The sequence below is a fragment of the Apostichopus japonicus genome, chromosome 20 (assembly GCF_037975245.1).
Source record: "Apostichopus japonicus isolate 1M-3 chromosome 20, ASM3797524v1, whole genome shotgun sequence".
Classification (NCBI taxonomy): Eukaryota; Metazoa; Echinodermata; class Holothuroidea; order Aspidochirotida; family Stichopodidae; genus Apostichopus; species Apostichopus japonicus.
Window position 1 is genome coordinate 11,507,511 of NC_092580.1, and position 18,987 is coordinate 11,526,497.

The window sequence follows — 18,987 nt, forward strand, 5'->3', positions numbered from 1 at the left end:
GTCAATACTTCAGCTGTTGTCTCTTCTTCTGTTGATTCCAATGTTGTTTCTTCAGTTGTGGGTACCAGTGATGTTCTTACAGTACTCTCAAATGTAGTTTCTTCCTCTGTAGTACTCATCTCAGCTGTAGTTGAAGGTTGTCGAGTGGTAATCACTGAAGTTTCTACCCTAGTACTTTCTTCTTCAGTAGTTGGAGATACAGTGGAAGTTGCTGTGGAGCTTTCAATAGTACTACCTACATGAGTTGTTGTCTCTAATGTTGTCAATACTTCAGCTGTTGTCTCTTCTTCTGTTGATCCCAGTGTTGTTTCTTCAGTAGTGGGTAACATTGATGTACCGAAAGTACTCTCAAATGTAGTTTCTTCTTCTGTAGAACTCTTCTCAGCTGTAGTTGAAGGTTGTCGAGTTCCAATGTCTGAAGTTTCTACCCTAGTACTTTCAACTGCAGTAGTTGGAGTTACTGTGGATGTGCCTATCGAGCTTTCAATAGTACTACCTACATGAGTTGTTGTCTCTAATGTTGTCAATACTTCAGCTGTTGTCTCTTCTTCTGTTGATTCCAATGTTGTTTCTTCAGTTGAAGGTACCAGTGATGTTCTTACAGTACTCTCAAATGTAGTTTCTTCCTCTGTAGTACTCATCTCAGCTGTAGTTGAAGGTTGTCGAGTGGTAATCACTGAAGTTTCTACCCTTGTACTTTCTTCTTCAGTAGTTGGAGATACAGTGGAAGTTGCTGCGGAGCTTTCAATAGTACTACTTACAGGTGTTGTTGTTTCTAATGTTGTCAAGACTTTGGCTGTTGTGTCTTCTTCTGTTGATTCCAATGTTGTGTCTTCAGTAGTGGGTAACATTGATGTACCGAAAGTACTTTCAAATGTAGTTTTTTCTTCCGTAGAACTCATCTCAGCTGTAGTTGAAGGTTGTCGAGTAGTAATCACTGAAGTTTCTACCCTAGTACTTTCTTCTTCAGTAGTTGGAGATACAGTGGATGTGCCTATAGAGCTTTCAATAGTACTACTTACAGGTGTTGTTGTTTCTAATGTTGTCAAGACTTTGGCTGTTGTGTCTTCTTCTGTTGATTCCAATGTTGTGTCTTCAGTAGTGGGTAACATTGATGTACCGAAAGTACTTTCAAATGTAGTTTTTTCTTCCGTAGAACTCATCTCAGCTGTAGTTGAAGGTTGTCGAGTAGTAATCACTGAAGTTTCTACCCTAGTACTTTCTTCTTCAGTAGTTGGAGATACAGTGGATGTGCCTATAGAGCTTTCAATAGTACTACTTACAGGTGTTGTTGTTTCTGATGTTGTCAAGACTTTGGCTGTTGTCTCTTCTTCTGTTGATCCCAGTGTTGTTTCTTCAGTAGTGGGTAACATTGATGTACCAAAAGTACTCTCAAATGTAGTTTCTTCTTCTGTAGAACTCTTCTCAGCTGTAGTTGAAGGTTGTCGAGTTGTAATGTCTGAAGTTTCGACCCTAGTACTTTCAACTGCAGTAGTTGGAGTTACTGTGGATGTGCCTATAGAGCTTTCAATAGTACTACCTACATGAGTTGTTGTCTCTAATGTTGTCAATACTTCAGCTGTTGTCTCTTCTTCTGTTGATTCCAATGTTGTTTCTTCAGTTGTGGGTACCAGTGATGTTCTTACAGTACTCTCAAATGTAGTTTCTTCCTCTGTAGTACTCATCTCAGCTGTAGTTGAAGGTTGTCGAGTGGTAATCACTGAAGTTTCTACCCTAGTACTTTCTTCTTCAGTAGTTGGAGATACAGTGGAAGTTGCTGTGGAGCTTTCAATAGTACTACCTACATGAGTTGTTGTCTCTAATGTTGTCAATACTTCAGCTGTTGTCTCTTCTTCTGTTGATCCCAGTGTTGTTTCTTCAGTAGTGGGTAACATTGATGTACCGAAAGTACTCTCAAATGTAGTTTCTTCTTCTGTAGAACTCTTCTCAGCTGTAGTTGAAGGTTGTCGAGTTCCAATGTCTGAAGTTTCTACCCTAGTACTTTCAACTGCAGTAGTTGGAGTTACTGTGGATGTGCCTATCGAGCTTTCAATAGTACTACCTACATGAGTTGTTGTCTCTAATGTTGTCAATACTTCAGCTGTTGTCTCTTCTTCTGTTGATTCCAATGTTGTTTCTTTAGTTGAAGGTACCAGTGATGTTCTTACAGTACTCTCAAATGTAGTTTCTTCCTCTGTAGTACTCATCTCAGCTGTAGTTGAAGGTTGTCGAGTGGTAATCACTGAAGTTTCTACCCTTGTACTTTCTTCTTCAGTAGTTGGAGATACAGTGGAAGTTGCTGCGGAGCTTTCAATAGTACTACTTACAGGTGTTGTTGTTTCTAATGTTGTCAAGACTTTGGCTGTTGTGTCTTCTTCTGTTGATTCCAATGTTGTGTCTTCAGTAGTGGGTAACATTGATGTACCGAAAGTACTTTCAAATGTAGTTTTTTCTTCCGTAGAACTCATCTCAGCTGTAGTTGAAGGTTGTCGAGTAGTAATCACTGAAGTTTCTACCCTAGTACTTTCTTCTTCAGTAGTTGGAGATACAGTGGATGTGCCTATAGAGCTTTCAATAGTACTACTTACAGGTGTTGTTGTTTCTAATGTTGTAAAGACTTTGGCTGTTGTGTCTTCTTCTGTTGATTCCAATGTTGTGTCTTCAGTAGTGGGTAACATTGATGTACCGAAAGTACTTTCAAATGTAGTTTTTTCTTCCGTAGAACTCATCTCAGCTGTAGTTGAAGGTTGTCGAGTAGTAATCACTGAAGTTTCTACCCTAGTACTTTCTTCTTCAGTAGTTGGAGATACAGTGGATGTGCCTATAGAGCTTTCAATAGTACTACTTACAGGTGTTGTTGTTTCTGATGTTGTCAAGACTTTGGCTGTTGTCTCTTCTTCTGTTGATTCCAAAGTTGTTTCTTCAGTTGTGGGTAAAATTGATACACGTGAAGTACTCTCAAATGTAGTTTCTTCTTCCGTAGAAATCTTCTCAGCTGTAGTTGAAGGTTGTTGAGTGGTAATCACTGAAGTACTTTCTTCTTCAGTAGTTGGAGCTACTGTGGATGTGCCTATAGAGCTTTCAATAGTACTACCTACATGAGTTGTTGTCTCTAATGTTGTCAATACTTCAGCTGTTGTCTCTTCTTCTGTTGATCCCAGTGTTGTTTCTTCAGTAGTGGGTAACATTGATGTACCAAAAGTACTCTCAAATGTAGTTTCTTCTTCTGTAGAACTCTTCTCAGCTGTAGTTGAAGGTTGTCGAGTTCCAATGTCTGAAGTTTTTACCCTAGTACTTTCAACTGCAGTAGTTGGAGATACAGTGGAAGTTGCTGCAGAGCTTTCAATGGTGCTAATTACAGGTGTTGTTGTCTCTAATGTTGTCAATACTTCAGCTGTTGTCTCTTCTTCTGTTGATTTCAATGTTGTTTCTTCAGTTGTGGGTACCAGTGATGTTCTTACAGTACTCTCAAATGTAGTTTCTTCCTCTGTAGTACTCATCTCAGCTGTAGTTGAAGGTTGGCGAGTGGTAATCACTGAAGTTTCTACCCTAGTACTTTCTTCTTCAGTAGTTGGAGATACAGTGGAAGTTGCTGTGGAGCTTTCAATAGTACTACCTACATGAGTTGTTGTCTCTAATGTTGTCAATACTTCAGCTGTTGTCTCTTCTTCTGTTGATCCCAGTGTTGTTTCTTCAGTAGTGGGTAACATTGATGTACCGAAAGTACTCTCAAATGTAGTTTCTTCTTCTGTAGAACTCTTCTCAGCTGTAGTTGAAGGTTGTCGAGTTCTAATGTCTGAAGTTTCTACCCTAGTACTTTCAACTGCAGTAGTTGGAGTTACTGTGGATGTGCCTATCGAGCTTTCAATAGTACTACCTACATGAGTTGTTGTCTCTAATGTTGTCAATACTTCAGCTGTTGTCTCTTCTTCTGTTGATTCCAATGTTGTTTCTTCAGTTGTGGGTACCAGTGATGTTCTTACAGTACTCTCAAATGTAGTTTCTTCCTCTGTAGTACTCATCTCAGCTGTAGTTGAAGGTTGTCGAGTGGTAATCACTGAAGTTTCTACCCTTGTACTTTCTTCTTCAGTAGTTGGAGATACAGTGGAAGTTGCTGCGGAGCTTTCAATAGTACTACTTACAGGTGTTGTTGTTTCTAATGTTGTAAAGACTTTGGCTGTTGTGTCTTCTTCTGTTGATTCCAATGTTGTGTCTTCAGTAGTGGGTAACATTGATGTACCGAAAGTACTTTCAAATGTAGTTTTTTCTTCCGTAGAACTCATCTCAGCTGTAGTTGAAGGTTGTCGAGTAGTAATCACTGAAGTTTCTACCCTAGTACTTTCTTCTTCAGTAGTTGGAGATACAGTGGATGTGCCTATAGAGCTTTCAATAGTACTACTTACAGGTGTTGTTGTTTCTAATGTTGTAAAGACTTTGGCTGTTGTGTCTTCTTCTGTTGATTCCAATGTTGTGTCTTCAGTAGTGGGTAACATTGATGTACCGAAAGTACTCTCAAATGTAGTTTCTTCTTCTGTAGAACTCTTCTCAGCTGTAGTTGAAGGTTGTCGAGTTGTAATGTCTGAAGTTTCTACCCTAGTACTTTCAACTGCAGTAGTTGGAGATACAGTGGAAGTTGCTGCAGTCTTTTCAATAGTACTACTCACGGGACTTAATGTCTCTAATGTTGTCAAGACTTCCGCTGTTGTCTCTTCTTCTGTTGCTTCCAATGTTGTTTCTTCAGTTGTGGGAAGCAGTGATTTACTTTCAGTTCTCTCAAATGTAAGTTCTTCTGTAGTTTGGCGTGTTCCTGTTTCTGTTGTTTGAATCAAAATGGTTGAAAATCCCTGACTTGGTGTTTGGACAGTTACTAACTTCTCACCTTTTTCCTTAGTAATAGTTAGGACATCAGGAGTTTCTTCACTCGTTGGAAACATACTACTCAATTCATCTTTAGTTATTGTATTGATAGATGTAGCCAGCATAGATATTTTTTCCGTTGCTTCTTCTTCTTCAGTAGTTGAGGCTACTATAGGTGTTGCTGTAGAGCTTTCAAAAGAACTTCTGATGGGAGTTGTTAGCTCTAATGTTGTATAGACTTGGATTGTTGTGTCTTCTTCTGTTGATTCCAATGTTGATTCTTCAGTTGTAGGTAACACTGATGTAATTTCAGTACTCCTAAAAGTACTTTCTTCTTCTGTAGAACTCATCTCAGCTGTAGTTGAAATTTCTGTAGTTGTAATTACTGAAGTTTCTACCCTAGTACTTTCTTCTTCTTCAGTAGTTGGAGCTACTGTGGATGTGCCTATAGAGCTTTCAATAGTACTACCTACATGAGTTGTATCTAATGTTGTCAAGCCTTCAGCTGTTGTCTCTTCTTCTGTTGATTCCAAAGTTGTTACTTCAGTTGTGGGTAACATTGATGTACCGAAAGTACTCTCAAATGTAGTTTCTTCTTCTGTAGAACTCTTCGCAGCTGTAGTTGAAGGTTGTCGAGTTGTAATGTCTGAAGTTTCTACCCTAGTACTTTCAACTGCAGTAGTTGGAGCTACTGTGGATGTGCCTATAGAGCTTTCAATAGTACTACCTACATGAGTTGTTGTCTCTAATGTTGTCAATACTTCAGCCATTGTCTCTTCTTCTGTTGATCCCAGTGTTGTTTCTTCAGTAGTGGGTAACATTGATGTACCGAAAGTACTCTCAAATGTAGTTTCTTCTTCTGTAGAACTCTTCTCAGCTGTAGTTGAAGGTTGTCGAGTTGTAATGTCTGAAGTTTCTACCCTTGTACTTTCAACAGCAGTAGTTGGAGATACAGTGGAAGTTGCTGCAGAGCTTTCAATAGTACTACTTAAAGATATTGTTGTTTCTAATGTTGTCAAGACTTTGGCTGTTGTCTCTTCTTCTGTTGATTCCAAAGTTGTTTCTTCAGTTGTGGGTACCAGTGATATTCTTACAGTACTCTCAAATGTAGTTTCTTCCTCTGTAGTACTCATCTCAGCTGTAGTTGAAGGTTGTCGAGTGGTAATCACTGAAGTTTCTACCCTAGTACTTTCTTCTTCAGTAGTTGGAGCTACTGTGGATGTGCCTATCGAGCTTTCAATAGTACTACCTACATGAGTTGTTGTCTCTAATGTTGTCAATACTTCAGCTGTTGTCTCTTCTTCTGTTGATCCCAGTGTTGTTTCTTCAGTAGTGGGTAACATTGATGCATGTGAAGTACTCTCAAATGTAGTTTGTTCTTCCGTGGAACTCATCTCAGCTGTAGTTGAAGGTTGTCGAGTGGTAATCACTGAAGTACTTTCTTCTTCAGTAGTTGGAGCTACTGTGGATGTGCCTATAGAGCTTTCAATAGTACTACCTACAGGAGTTGTTGTCTCTAATGTTGTCAAGACTTCAACTGTTGTCTCTTCTTCTGTTGATTCCAAAGTTGTTTCTTCAGTAGAGGGTAACATTGATGTACCGAAAGTACTTACAAATGTAGTTTCTTCTTCTGTAGAACTCTTCTCAGCTGTACTTGAAGGTTGTCGAGTTGTAATGTCTGAAGTTTCTACCCTTGTACTTTCAACTGCAGTAGTTGGAGATACAGTGGAAGCTGCTGCAGAGCTTTCAATAGTACTAATTACAGGTGTTGTTGTCTCTAAGGTTGTCAAGACTTCAGCTGTTGTCTCTTCTTCTGTTGATTCCAAAGTTGTTTCTTCAGTAGTGGGTAACATTGATGTACGAGAAGAACTCTCAAATGTAGTTTCTTCTTCCGTAGAACTCATCTCAGCTGTAGTTGAAGGTTGTCGAGTGGTAATCACTGAAGTTTCTACCCTAGTACTTTCTTCTTCAGTAGTTGGAGCTACTGTGGATGTGCCTATAGAGCTTTCAATAGTACTACCTACATGAGTTGTTGTCTCTAATGTTGTCAATACTTCAGCTGTTGTCTCTTCTTCTGTTGATCCCAGTGTTGTTTCTTCAGTAGTGGGTAACATTGATGTACCGAAAGTACTCTCAAATGTAGTTTCTTCTTCTGTAGAACTCTTCTCAGCTGTAGTTGAAGGTTGTCGAGTTGTAATGTCTGAAGTTTCGACCCTAGTACTTTCAACTGCAGTAGTTGGAGATACGGTGGAAGTTGCTGCAGAGCTTTCAATAGTACTAATTACAGGTGTTGTTGTCTCTAATGTTGTCAAGACTTTGGCTGTTGTCTCTTCTTCTGTTGATTCCAATGTTGTTTCTTCAGTTGTGGGTACCAGTGATGTTCTTACAGTACTCTCAAATGTAGTTTCTTCCTCTGTAGTACTCATCTCAGCTGTAGTTGAAGGTTGTCGAGTGGTAATCACTGAAGTTTCTACCCTAGTACTTTCTTCTTCAGTAGTTGGAGCTACTGTGGATGTGCCTATAGAGCTTTCAATAGTACTACCTACATGAGTTGTTGTCTCTAATGTTGTCAATACTTCTGCTGTTGTCTCTTCTTCTGTTGATCCCAGTGTTGTTTCTTCAGTAGTGGGTAACATTGATGTACCGAAAGTACTCTCAAATGTAGTTTCTTCTTCTGTAGAACTCTTCTCAGCTGTAGTTGAAGGTTGTCGAGTTGTAATGTCTGAAGTTTCTACCCTAGTACTTTCAACTGCAGTAGTTGGAGATACAGTGGAAGTTGCTGCAGAGCTTTCAATAGTACTAATTACAGGTGTTGTTGTTTCTAATGTTGTCAAGACTTTGGCTGTTGTCTCTTCTTCTGTTGATTCCAAAGTTGTTTCTTCAGTTGTGGGTACCAGTGATATTCTTACAGTACTCTCAAATGTAGTTTCTTCCTCTGTAGTACTCATCTCAGCTGTAGTTGAAGGTTGTCGAGTGGTAATCACTGAAGTTTCTACCCTAGTACTTTCTTCTTCAGTAGTTGGAGCTACTGTGGATGTGCCTATCGAGCTTTCAATAGTACTACCTACATGAGTTGTTGTCTCTAATGTTGTCAATACTTCAGCTGTTGTCTCTTCTTCTGTTGATCCCAGTGTTGTTTCTTCAGTAGTGGGTAACATTGATGCATGTGAAGTACTCTCAAATGTAGTTTGTTCTTCCGTGGAACTCATCTCAGCTGTAGTTGAAGGTTGTCGAGTGGTAATCACTGAAGTACTTTCTTCTTCAGTAGTTGCAGCTACTGTGGATGTGCCTATAGAGCTTTCAATAGTACTACCTACAGGAGTTGTTGTCTCTAATGTTGTCAAGACTTCAACTGTTGTCTCTTCTTCTGTTGATTCCAAAGTTGTTTCTTCAGTAGAGGGTAACATTGATGTACCGAAAGTACTTACAAATGTAGTTTCTTCTTCTGTAGAACTCTTCTCAGCTGTACTTGAAGGTTGTCGAGTTGTAATGTCTGAAGTTTCTACCCTTGTACTTTCAACTGCAGTAGTTGGAGATACAGTGGAAGCTGCTGCAGAGCTTTCAATAGTACTAATTACAGGTGTTGTTGTCTCTAATGTTGTCAAGACTTTGGCTGTTGTCTCTTCTTCTGTTGATTCCAATGTTGTTTCTTCAGTTGTGGGTACCAGTGATGTTCTTACAGTACTCTCAAATGTAGTTTCTTCCTCTGTAGTACTCATCTCAGCTGTAGTTGAAGGTTGTCGAGTGGTAATCACTGAAGTTTCTACCCTAGTACTTTCTTCTTCAGTAGTTGGAGATACAGTGGAAGTTGCTGCGGAGATTTCAATAGTACTACCTACATGAGTTGTTGTCTCTAATGTTGTCAATACTTCAGCTGTTGTCTCTTCTTCTGTTGATCCCAGTGTTGTTTCTTCAGTAGTGGGTAACATTGATGTACCGAAAGTACTCTCAAATGTCGTTTCTTCTTCTGTAGAACTCTTCTCAGCTGTAGTTGAAGGTTGTCGAGTTCTAATGTCTGAAGTTTCGACCCAAGTACTTTCAACTGCAGTAGTTGGAGTTACTGTGGATGTGCCTATAGAGCTTTCAATAGTACTACCTACATGAGTTGTTGTCTCTAATGTTGTCAATACTTCTGCTGTTGTCTCTTCTTCTGTTGATCCCAGTGTTGTTTCTTCAGTAGTGGGTAACATTGATGTACCGAAAGTACTCTCAAATGTAGTTTCTTCTTCTGTAGAACTCTTCTCAGCTGTAGTTGAAGGTTGTCGAGTTGTAATGTCTGAAGTTTCTACCCTAGTACTTTCAACTGCAGTAGTTGGAGATACAGTGGAAGTTGCTGCAGAGCTTTCAATAGTACTAATTACAGGTGTTGTTGTCTCTAATGTTGTCAAGACTTTGGCTGTTGTCTCTTCTTCTGTTGATTCCAATGTTGTTTCTTCAGTAGTGGGTAACATTGATGTACGAGAAGAACTCTCAAATGAAGTTTCTTCTTCCGTAGAACTCATCTCAGCTGTAGTTGAAGGTTGTCGAGTGGTAATCACTGAAGTTTCTACCCTAGTACTTTCTTCTTCAGTAGTTGGAGCTACTGTGGATGTGCCTATAGAGCTTTCAATAGTACTACCTACATGAGTTGTTGTCTCTAATGTTGTCAATACTTCAGCTGTTGTCTCTTCTCCTGTTGATCCCAGTGTTGTTTCTTCAGTAGTGGGTAACATTGATGTACCGAAAGTACTTTCAAATGTAGTTTCTTCTTCTGTAGAACTCTTCTCAGCTGTAGTTGAAGGTTGTCGAGTTGTGATGTCTGAAGTTTCTACCCTTGTACTTTCAACTGCAGTAGTTGGAGATACAGTGGAAGTTGCTGCAGAGCTTTCAAAAGTACTACTTAAAGATGTTGTTGTTTCTAATGTTGTCAAGACTTTGGCTGTTGTCTCTTCTTCTGTTGATTCCAAAGTTGTGTCTTCAGAAGTGGGTAACATTGATGTACGAGAAGAACTCTCAAATGTAGTTTCTTCTTCCGTAGAACTCATCTCAGCTGTAGTTGAAGGTTGTCGAGTGGTAATCACTGAAGTTTCTACCCTAGTACTTTCTTCTTCAGTAGTTGGAGCTACTGTGGATGTGCCTATCGAGCTTTCAATAGTACTACCTACATGAGTTGTTGTCTCTAATGTTGTCAATACTTCAGCTGTTGTCTCTTCTTCTGTTGATCCCAGTGTTGTTTCTTCAGTAGTGGGTAACATTGATGTACCGAAAGTACTCTCAAATGTAGTTTCTTCTTCTGTAGAACTCTTCTCAGCTGTAGTTGAAGGTTGTCGAGTTGTAATGTCTGAAGTTTCTACCCTAGTACTTTCAACTGCAGTAGTTGGAGATACAGTGGAAGTTGCTGCGGAGCTTTCAATAGTACTAATTACAGGTGTTGTTGTCTCTAATGTTGTCAAGACTTTGGCTGTTGTCTCTTCTTCTGTTGATTCCAAAGTTGTTTCTTCAGTTGTGGGTACCAGTGATATTCTTACAGTACTCTCAAATGTAGTTTCTTCCTCTGTAGTACTCATCTCAGCTGTAGTTGAAGGTTGTCGAGTGGTAATCACTGAAGTTTCTACCCTAGTACTTTCTTCTTCAGTAGTTGGAGCTACTGTGGATGTGCCTATCGAGCTTTCAATAGTACTACCTACATGAGTTGTTGTCTCTAATGTTGTCAATACTTCAGCTGTTGTCTCTTCTTCTGTTGATCCCAGTGTTGTTTCTTCAGTAGTGGGTAACATTGATGCATGTGAAGTACTCTCAAATGTAGTTTGCTCTTCCGTGGAACTCATCTCAGCTGTAGTTGAAGGTTGTCGAGTGGTAATCACTGAAGTACTTTCTTCTTCAGTAGTTGCAGCTACTGTGGATGTGCCTATAGAGCTTTCAATAGTACTACCTACATGAGTTGCTGTCTCTAATGTTGTCGATACTTCAACTGTTGTCTCTTCTTCTGTTGATTCCAACGTTGTTTCTTCAGTAGAGGGTAACATTGATGTACCGAAAGTACTTACAAATGTAGTTTCTTCTTCTGTAGAACTCTTCTCAGCTGTACTTGAAGGTTGTCGAGTTGTAATGTCTGAAGTTTCTACCCTTGTACTTTCAACTGCAGTAGTTGGAGATACAGTGGAAGCTGCTGCAGAGCTTTCAATAGTACTAATTACAGGTGTTGTTGTCTCTAATGTTGTCAAGAATTTGGTTGTTGTCTCTTCTTCTGTTGATTCCAAAGTTGTTTCTTCAGTAGTGGGTAACATTGATGTACGAGAAGAACTCTCAAATGAAGTTTCTTCTTCCGTAGAACTCATCTCAGCTGTAGTTGAAGGTTGTCGAGTGGTAATCACTGAAGTTTCTACCCTAGTACTTTCTTCTTCAGTAGTTGGAGCTACTGTGGATGTGCCTATAGAGCTTTCAATAGTACTACCTACATGAGTTGTTGTCTCTAATGTTGTCAATACTTCAGCTGTTGTCTCTTCTCCTGTTGATCCCAGTGTTGTTTCTTCAGTAGTGGGTAACATTGATGTACCGAAAGTACTTTCAAATGTAGTTTCTTCTTCTGTAGAACTCTTCTCAGCTGTAGTTGAAGGTTGTCGAGTTGTGATGTCTGAAGTTTCTACCCTTGTACTTTCAACTGCAGTAGTTGGAGATACAGTGGAAGTTGCTGCAGAGCTTTCAAAAGTACTACTTAAAGATGTTGTTGTTTCTAATGTTGTCAAGACTTTGGCTGTTGTCTCTTCTTCTGTTGATTCCAAAGTTGTGTCTTCAGAAGTGGGTAACATTGATGTACGAGAAGAACTCTCAAATGTAGTTTCTTCTTCCGTAGAACTCATCTCAGCTGTAGTTGAAGGTTGTCGAGTGGTAATCACTGAAGTTTCTACCCTAGTACTTTCTTCTTCAGTAGTTGGAGCTACTGTGGATGTGCCTATAGAGCTTTCAATAGTACTACCTACATGAGTTGTTGTCTCTAATGTTGTCAATACTTCAGCTGTTGTCTCTTCTTCTGTTGATCCCAGTGTTGTTTCTTCAGTAGTGGGTAACATTGATGTACCGAAAGTACTCTCAAATGTAGTTTCTTCTTCTGTAGAACTCTTCTCAGCTGTAGTTGAAGGTTGTCGAGTTGTAATGTCTGAAGTTTCTACCCTAGTACTTTCAACTGCAGTAGTTGGAGATACTGTGGATGTGCCTATAGAGCTTTCAATAGTACTACCTACATGAGTTGTTGTCTCTAATGTTGTCAATACTTCAGCTGTTGTCTCTTCTTCTGTTGATCCCAGTGTTGTTTCTTCAGTAGTGGGTAACATTGATGTACCGAAAGTACTCTCAAATGTAGTTTCTTCTTCTGTAGAACTCATCTCAGCTGTAGTTGAAGGTTGTCGAGTTGTAATGTCTGAAGTTTCTACCCTAGTACTTTCAACTGCAGTAGTTGGAGATACAGTGGAAGTTGCTGCGGAGCTTTCAATAGTACTAATTACAGGTGTTGTTGTCTCTAATGTTGTCAAGACTTTGGCTGTTGTCTCTTCTTCTGTTGATTCCAAAGTTGTGTCTTCAGAAGTGGGTAACATTGATGTACGAGAAGAACTCTCAAATGTAGTTTCTTCTTCCGTAGAACTCATCTCAGCTGTAGTTGAAGGTTGTCGAGTGGTAATCACTGAAGTTTCTACCCTAGTACTTTCTTCTTCAGTAGTTGGAGCTACTGTGGATGTGCCTATAGAGCTTTCAATAGTACTACCTACAGGAGTTGTTGTCTCTAATGTTGTCAATACTTCAGCTGTTGTCTCTTCTTCTGTTGATCCCAGTGTTGTTTCTTCAGTAGTGGGTAACATTGATGTACCGAAAGTACTCTCAAATGTAGTTTCTTCTTCTGTAGAACTCTTCTCAGCTGTAGTTGAAGGTTGTCGAGTTGTGATGTCTGAAGTTTCTACCCTTGTACTTTCAACTGCAGTAGTTGGAGATACAGTGGAAGTTGCTGCAGATCTTTCAAAAGTACTACTTAAAGATGTTGTTGTTTCTAATGTTGTCAAGACTTTGGCTGTTGTCTCTTCTTCTGTTGATTCCAAAGTTGTTTCTTCAGTTGTGGGTACCAGTGATATTCTTACAGTACTCTCAAATGTAGTTTCTTCCTCTGTAGTACTCATCTCAGCTGTAGTTGAAGGTTGTCGAGTGGTAATCACTGAAGTTTCTACCCTAGTACTTTCTTCTTCAGTAGTTGGAGCTACTGTGGATGTGCCTATCGAGCTTTCAATAGTACTACCTACATGAGTTGTTGTCTCTAATGTTGTCAATACTTCAGCAGTTGTCTCTTCTTCTGTTGATCCCAGTGTTGTTTCTTCAGTAGTGGGTAACATTGATGCATGTGAAGTACTCTCAAATGTAGTTTGCTCTTCCGTGGAACTCATCTCAGCTGTAGTTGAAGGTTGTCGAGTGGTAATCACTGAAGTACTTTCTTCTTCAGTAGTTGCAGCTACTGTGGATGTGCCTATAGAGCTTTCAATAGTACTACCTACATGAGTTGTTGTCTCTAATGTTGTCGATACTTCAGCTGTTGTCTCTTCTTCTGTTGATCCCAGTGTTGTTTCTTCAGTAGTGGGTAACATTGATGTACCGAAAGTACTCTCAAATGTAGTTTCTTCTTCTGTAGAACTCTTCTCAGCTGTAGTTGAAGGTTGTCGAGTTGTAATGTCTGAAGTTTCTACCCTAGTACTTTCAACTGCAGTAGTTGGAGATACAGTGGAAGTTGCTGCGGAGCTTTCAATAGTACTAATTACAGGTGTTGTTGTCTCTAATGTTGTCAAGACTTTGGCTGTTGTCTCTTCTTCTGTTGATTCCAAAGTTGTGTCTTCAGAAGTGGGTAACATTGATGTACGAGAAGAACTCTCAAATGTAGTTTCTTCTTCCGTAGAACTCATCTCAGCTGTAGTTGAAGGTTGTCGAGTGGTAATCACTGAAGTTTCTACCCTAGTACTTTCTTCTTCAGTAGTTGGAGCTACTGTGGATGTGCCTATAGAGCTTTCAATAGTACTACCTACATGAGTTGTTGTCTCTAATGTTGTCAATACTTCAGCTGTTGTCTCTTCTTCTGTTGATCCCAGTGTTGTTTCTTCAGTAGTGGGTAACATTGATGTACCGAAAGTACTTTCAAATGTAGTTTCTTCTTCTGTAGAACTCTTCTCAGCTGTAGTTGAAGGTTGTCGAGTTGTGATGTCTGAAGTTTCTACCCTTGTACTTTCAACTGCAGTAGTTGGAGATACAGTGGAAGTTGCTGCAGAGCTTTCAAAAGTACTACTTAAAGATGTTGTTGTTTCTAATGTTGTCAAGACTTTGGCTGTTGTCTCTTCTTCTGTTGATTCCAAAGTTGTGTCTTCAGAAGTGGGTAACATTGATGTACGAGAAGAACTCTCAAATGTAGTTTCTTCTTCCGTAGAACTCATCTCAGCTGTAGTTGAAGGTTGTCGAGTGGTAATCACTGAAGTTTCTACCCTAGTACTTTCTTCTTCAGTAGTTGGAGCTACTGTGGATGTGCCTATAGAGCTTTCAATAGTACTACCTACATGAGTTGTTGTCTCTAATGTTGTCAATACTTCAGCTGTTGTCTCTTCTTCTGTTGATCCCAGTGTTGTTTCTTCAGTAGTGGGTAACATTGATGTACCGAAAGTACTCTCAAATGTAGTTTCTTCTTCTGTAGAACTCTTCTCAGCTGTAGTTGAAGGTTGTCGAGTTGTGATGTCTGAAGTTTCTACCCTTGTACTTTCAACTGCAGTAGTTGGAGATACAGTGGAAGTTGCTGCAGTTCTTTCAAAAGTACTACTTAAAGATGTTGTTGTTTCTAATGTTGTCAAGACTTTGGCTGTTGTCTCTTCTTCTGTTGATTCCAAAGTTGTGTCTTCAGAAGTGGGTGACATTGATGTACGAGAAGAACTCTCAAATGTAGTTTCTTCTTCCGTAGAACTCATCTCAGCTGTAGTTGAAGGTTGTCGAGTGGTAATCACTGAAGTTTCTACCCTAGTACTTTCTTCTTCAGTAGTTGGAGCTACTGTGGATGTGCCTATAGAGCTTTCAATAGTACTACCTACATGAGTTGTTGTCTCTAATGTTGTCAATACTTCAGCTGTTGTCTCTTCTTCTGTTGATCCCAGTGTTGTTTCTTCAGTAGTGGGTAACATTGATGTACCAAAAGTACTCTCAAATGTAGTTTCTTCTTCTGTAGAACTCTTCTCAGCTGTAGTTGAAGGTTGTCGAGTTATAATGTCTGATGTTTCTACCCTTGTACTTTCAACTGCAGTAGTTGGAGATACAGTGGAAGTTGCTGCAGAGCTTTCAAAAGTACTACTTAAAGATGTTGTTGTTTCTAATGTTGTCAAGACTTTGGCTGTTGTCTCTTCTTCTGTTGATTCCAAAGTTGTTTCTTCAGAAGTGGGTACCAGTGATGTTCTTACAGTACTCTCAAATGTAGTTTCTTCCTCTGTAGTACTCATCTCAGCTGTAGTTGAAGGTTGTCGAGTGGTAATCACTGAAGTTTCTACCCTAGTACTTTCTTCTTCAGTAGTTGGAGATACAGTGGAAGTTGCTGCGGAGCTTTCAATAGTACTACTTACAGGTGTTGTTGTTTCTAATATTGTAAAGACTTTGGCTGTTGTCTCTTCTTCTGTTGATTCCAAAGTTGTTTCTTCAGTTGTGGGTAAAATTGATACACGTGAAGTACTCTCAAATGTAGTTTCTTCTTCCGTAGAAATCTTCTCAGCTGCAGTTGAAGGTTGTTGAGTGGTAAACACTGAAGTACTTTCTTCTTCAGTAGTTGGAGATACAGTGGAAGTTGCTGCGGAGCTTTCAATAGTACTACTTACAGGTGTTGTTGTTTCTAATGTTGTAAAGACTTTGGCTGTTGTGTCTTCTTCTGTTGATTCCAATGTTGTGTCTTCAGTAGTGGGTAACATTGATGTACCGAAAGAACTCTCAAATGTACCTTCTTTTTCTGTAGAACTCTTCTCAGCTGTTGTTGAAGGTTGTCGAGTTGTAATGTCTGAAGTTTCTAACCTTGTACTTTCTTCTTCAGTAGTTGGAGATACAGTGGAATTTGTTGCGGGGCTTTCATAAGTACTACTTACAGGTGTTGTTGTTTCTAATGTTGTCAAGACTTTGGCTGTTGTCTCTTCTTCTGTTGATTCCAAAGTTGTTTCTTCAGTTGTGGGTAAAATTGCTACACGTGAAGTACTCTCAAATGTAGTTTCTTCTTCCGTAGAAATCTTCTCAGCTGCAGTTGAAGGTTGTTGAGTGGTAATCACTGAAGTACTTTCTTCTTCAGTAGTTGGAGCTACTGTGGATGTGCCTATCGAGCTTTCAATAGTACTACCTACAGGAGTTGTTGTGTCTAATGTTGTCAATACTTCAGCTGTTGTCTCTTCTTCTGTTGATCCCAGTGTTGTTTCTTCAGTAGTGGGTAACATTGATGTACTGAAAGTACTCTCAAATGTAGTTTCTTCTTCTGTAGAACTCTTCTCAGCTGTAGTTGAAGGTTGTCGAGTTGTAATGTCTGAAGTTTCTACCCTAGTACTTTCAACTGCAGTAGTTGGAGATACAGTGGAAGTTGCTGCAGAGCTTTCAATAGTACTAAATACAGGTGTTGTTGTCTCTAATGTTGTCAAGACTTTGGCTGTTGTCTCTTCTTCTGTTGATTCCAATGTTGTTTCTTCAGTTGTGGGTACCAGTGATGTTCTAACAGTACTCTCAAATGTAGTTTCTTCCTCTGTAGTACTCACATCCTCTGACGGTGAGGGACTGAGAGTTGTACGCTCTGAAGTTTCTACCCTAGTACTTTCTTCTTCAGTAGTTGGAGATACAGTGGAAGTTGCTGCAGAGCTTTGAATAGTACTACTAAAAGATGTTGTTGTTTCTAATGTTGTCAAGACTTTGGCTGTTGTCTCTTCTTCTGTTGATTCCAAAGTTGTTTCTTTAGTAGTGGATAACATTGATGTACGAGAAGAACTCTCAAATGTAGTTTCTTCTTCTGTAGTACTCATCTCAGCTGTAGTTGAAGGTTGTCGAGTGGTAATCACTGAAGTTTCTACCCTAGTACTTTCTTCTTCAGTAGTTGGAGCTACTGTGGATGTGCCTATAGAGCTTTCAATAGTACTACCTACATGAGTTGTTGTCTCTAATGTTGTCAATACTTCAGCTGTTGTCTCTTCTTCTGTTGATCCCAGTGTTGTTTCTTCAGTAGTGGGTAACATTGATGTACCGAAAGTACTCTCAAATGTAGTTTCTTCTTCTGTAGAACTCTTTTCAGCTGTAGTTGAAGGTTGCCGAGTTGTAATGTCTGAAGTTTCTACCCTTGTACTTTCAACTGCAGTAGTTGGAGATACAGTGGAAGTTGCTGCAGAGCTTTCAATCGTACTACTAAAAGATGTTGTTGTTTCTAAGGTTGTCAAGACTTTGGCTGTTGTCTCTTCTTCTGTTGATTCCAAAGTTGTTTCTTCAATTGTAGGTAACATTGATGCACGTGAAGTATTCTCAAATGTAGTTTCTTCTTCTGTAGAACTCATCTTAACTGTAGTGGAAGGTTGTTGAGTGGTAATCACTGAAGTAATTTCTTCTTCAGTAGTTGGAGCTACTGTGGATGTGGCTTCAGAGATTTCTAGAGTACTTCTTGCAGCAGCTGTTGTCTCTAATGTGGTCTTTCCTTCTGTTGATGTAACTGTTGTCCCTTCAGAAATTGGAGACATTGATGTCTTTACTGTACTCTCAAGTGTAGTTTCTTCCTCTGTAGAACTCCTTTTAGCTGTAGTTGAAGGTCTGAGAGATGAAACCTCTGAAGTTTTTACTGCTGTATGAACTTTTACAGTTGATGGAGACACTGTGGATTTTGCTTCAGAGCTCTCTGAAGTACTCCTTTCAGCAGCTGTTGCCTCTAATGTTGTGAATAGTTTAGTTATATTTGCCTCTGTTGTTGACAAAGCGGTTATTTCTTCAGTAGTAGAACTTATGTCAGCTGCAGTTGAAGGTGTGAGAGATGCATCCCTTGTCATTGACACTACTGTGGGTTGTGCTTCAGAGGTAACCCTTTCTGCAGTACTTCTTGCAGGAACTGTTGCCTCTAAAGTAGTTATTACTTCTGTTGTAGCAAATGTTGACGTAAACATTTTCCCAGTGGTGCCCATAGTGCTAATCTCCTTTGGTGTCGTCACTATTTCTGTTTCTTCTCCTGTTGTACCTATAGTGCTTATGTCTGTTAATGTAGAAATTTCATCTGTACTTGCCAAATGTTTGGTTGTTTCTATTGCAGTAGTTTGCAAAGGTCTTGCAGAAGTTGTCCCATCAGGTACCTTGACAGATGTTAACTCTGTTTCATATGTAACGAGAGGTGTACGATCTGCACTTGTATCTTCAGTTCTCTCTGTTCCCTCTGTACTTCTTAAACGCTGAGTAGTAATCATCGGAGTTGTTTCCAAAGATGTTTGCCTAATAGAAGTCGTTGGTAAAGTACTTAAACTTAAGTTTGCAGATTCTTTGCTGGTGATCATGAATATATCAGTGCTTGGTTGCTTGTCATCTACAGTTGTGAAGTTTGTTCTTGCTTCTGTACTAATGACTGAAATTGGTTCTGATTCTGTAGTATTTGTTGTTGGAGACACTGCTGTGCTGACTTTCTGGGTAGATGGTTCAACAGAAGGTGTTAAATTAAGTAGAGGACTAGCAACAGCTGTTGTAGGTTTAGCTGTAGTATTAGCTTCAACAGTTAATAGAGTTGTATGATTTACTTCAATCACTGTGGTTTGATCTGTGGTGGTTGATATTGTGCTTGGGATGTCTGTAGTATTTGTTGTTGGAGACACTGCTGTGCTGACTTTCTGGGTAGATGGTTCAACAGAAGGTGTTACATTAAGTGGAGGACTAGCAACAGCTGCTGTAGGTTTAGCTGTAGTACTAGCTTCAACAGTTAATAGAGTTGTTTGATTTACTTCAATCACTGTGGTTTGATCGGTGGTGGGTGATATTGTGCTTGGGATGTCTGAAACAGAAAGCAACAGATAATTAACAGTGAGGAAGGACACATTAACCTGCCAACATTACCAGTTAATGCAGTTCTATGATACTTCTGTTTGACATGAAATACTGCTGCCACCAGGC

General features: G+C 39.5%; 1 protein-coding gene across 1 annotated transcript in view; it reads right to left on the minus strand.

Moving 5' to 3' along the window:
• LOC139961329 (uncharacterized) overlaps positions 1-18,987 on the minus strand; it is a 75,114-nt gene that overhangs the window by 15,731 nt on the left and 40,396 nt on the right. Inside the window, exon 8 of the mRNA XM_071960460.1 lies at positions 729-18,868. Coding sequence (XP_071816561.1) covers positions 729-18,868 — 18,140 coding nt within the window. The remainder of the gene's footprint in view (positions 1-728; positions 18,869-18,987) is intronic.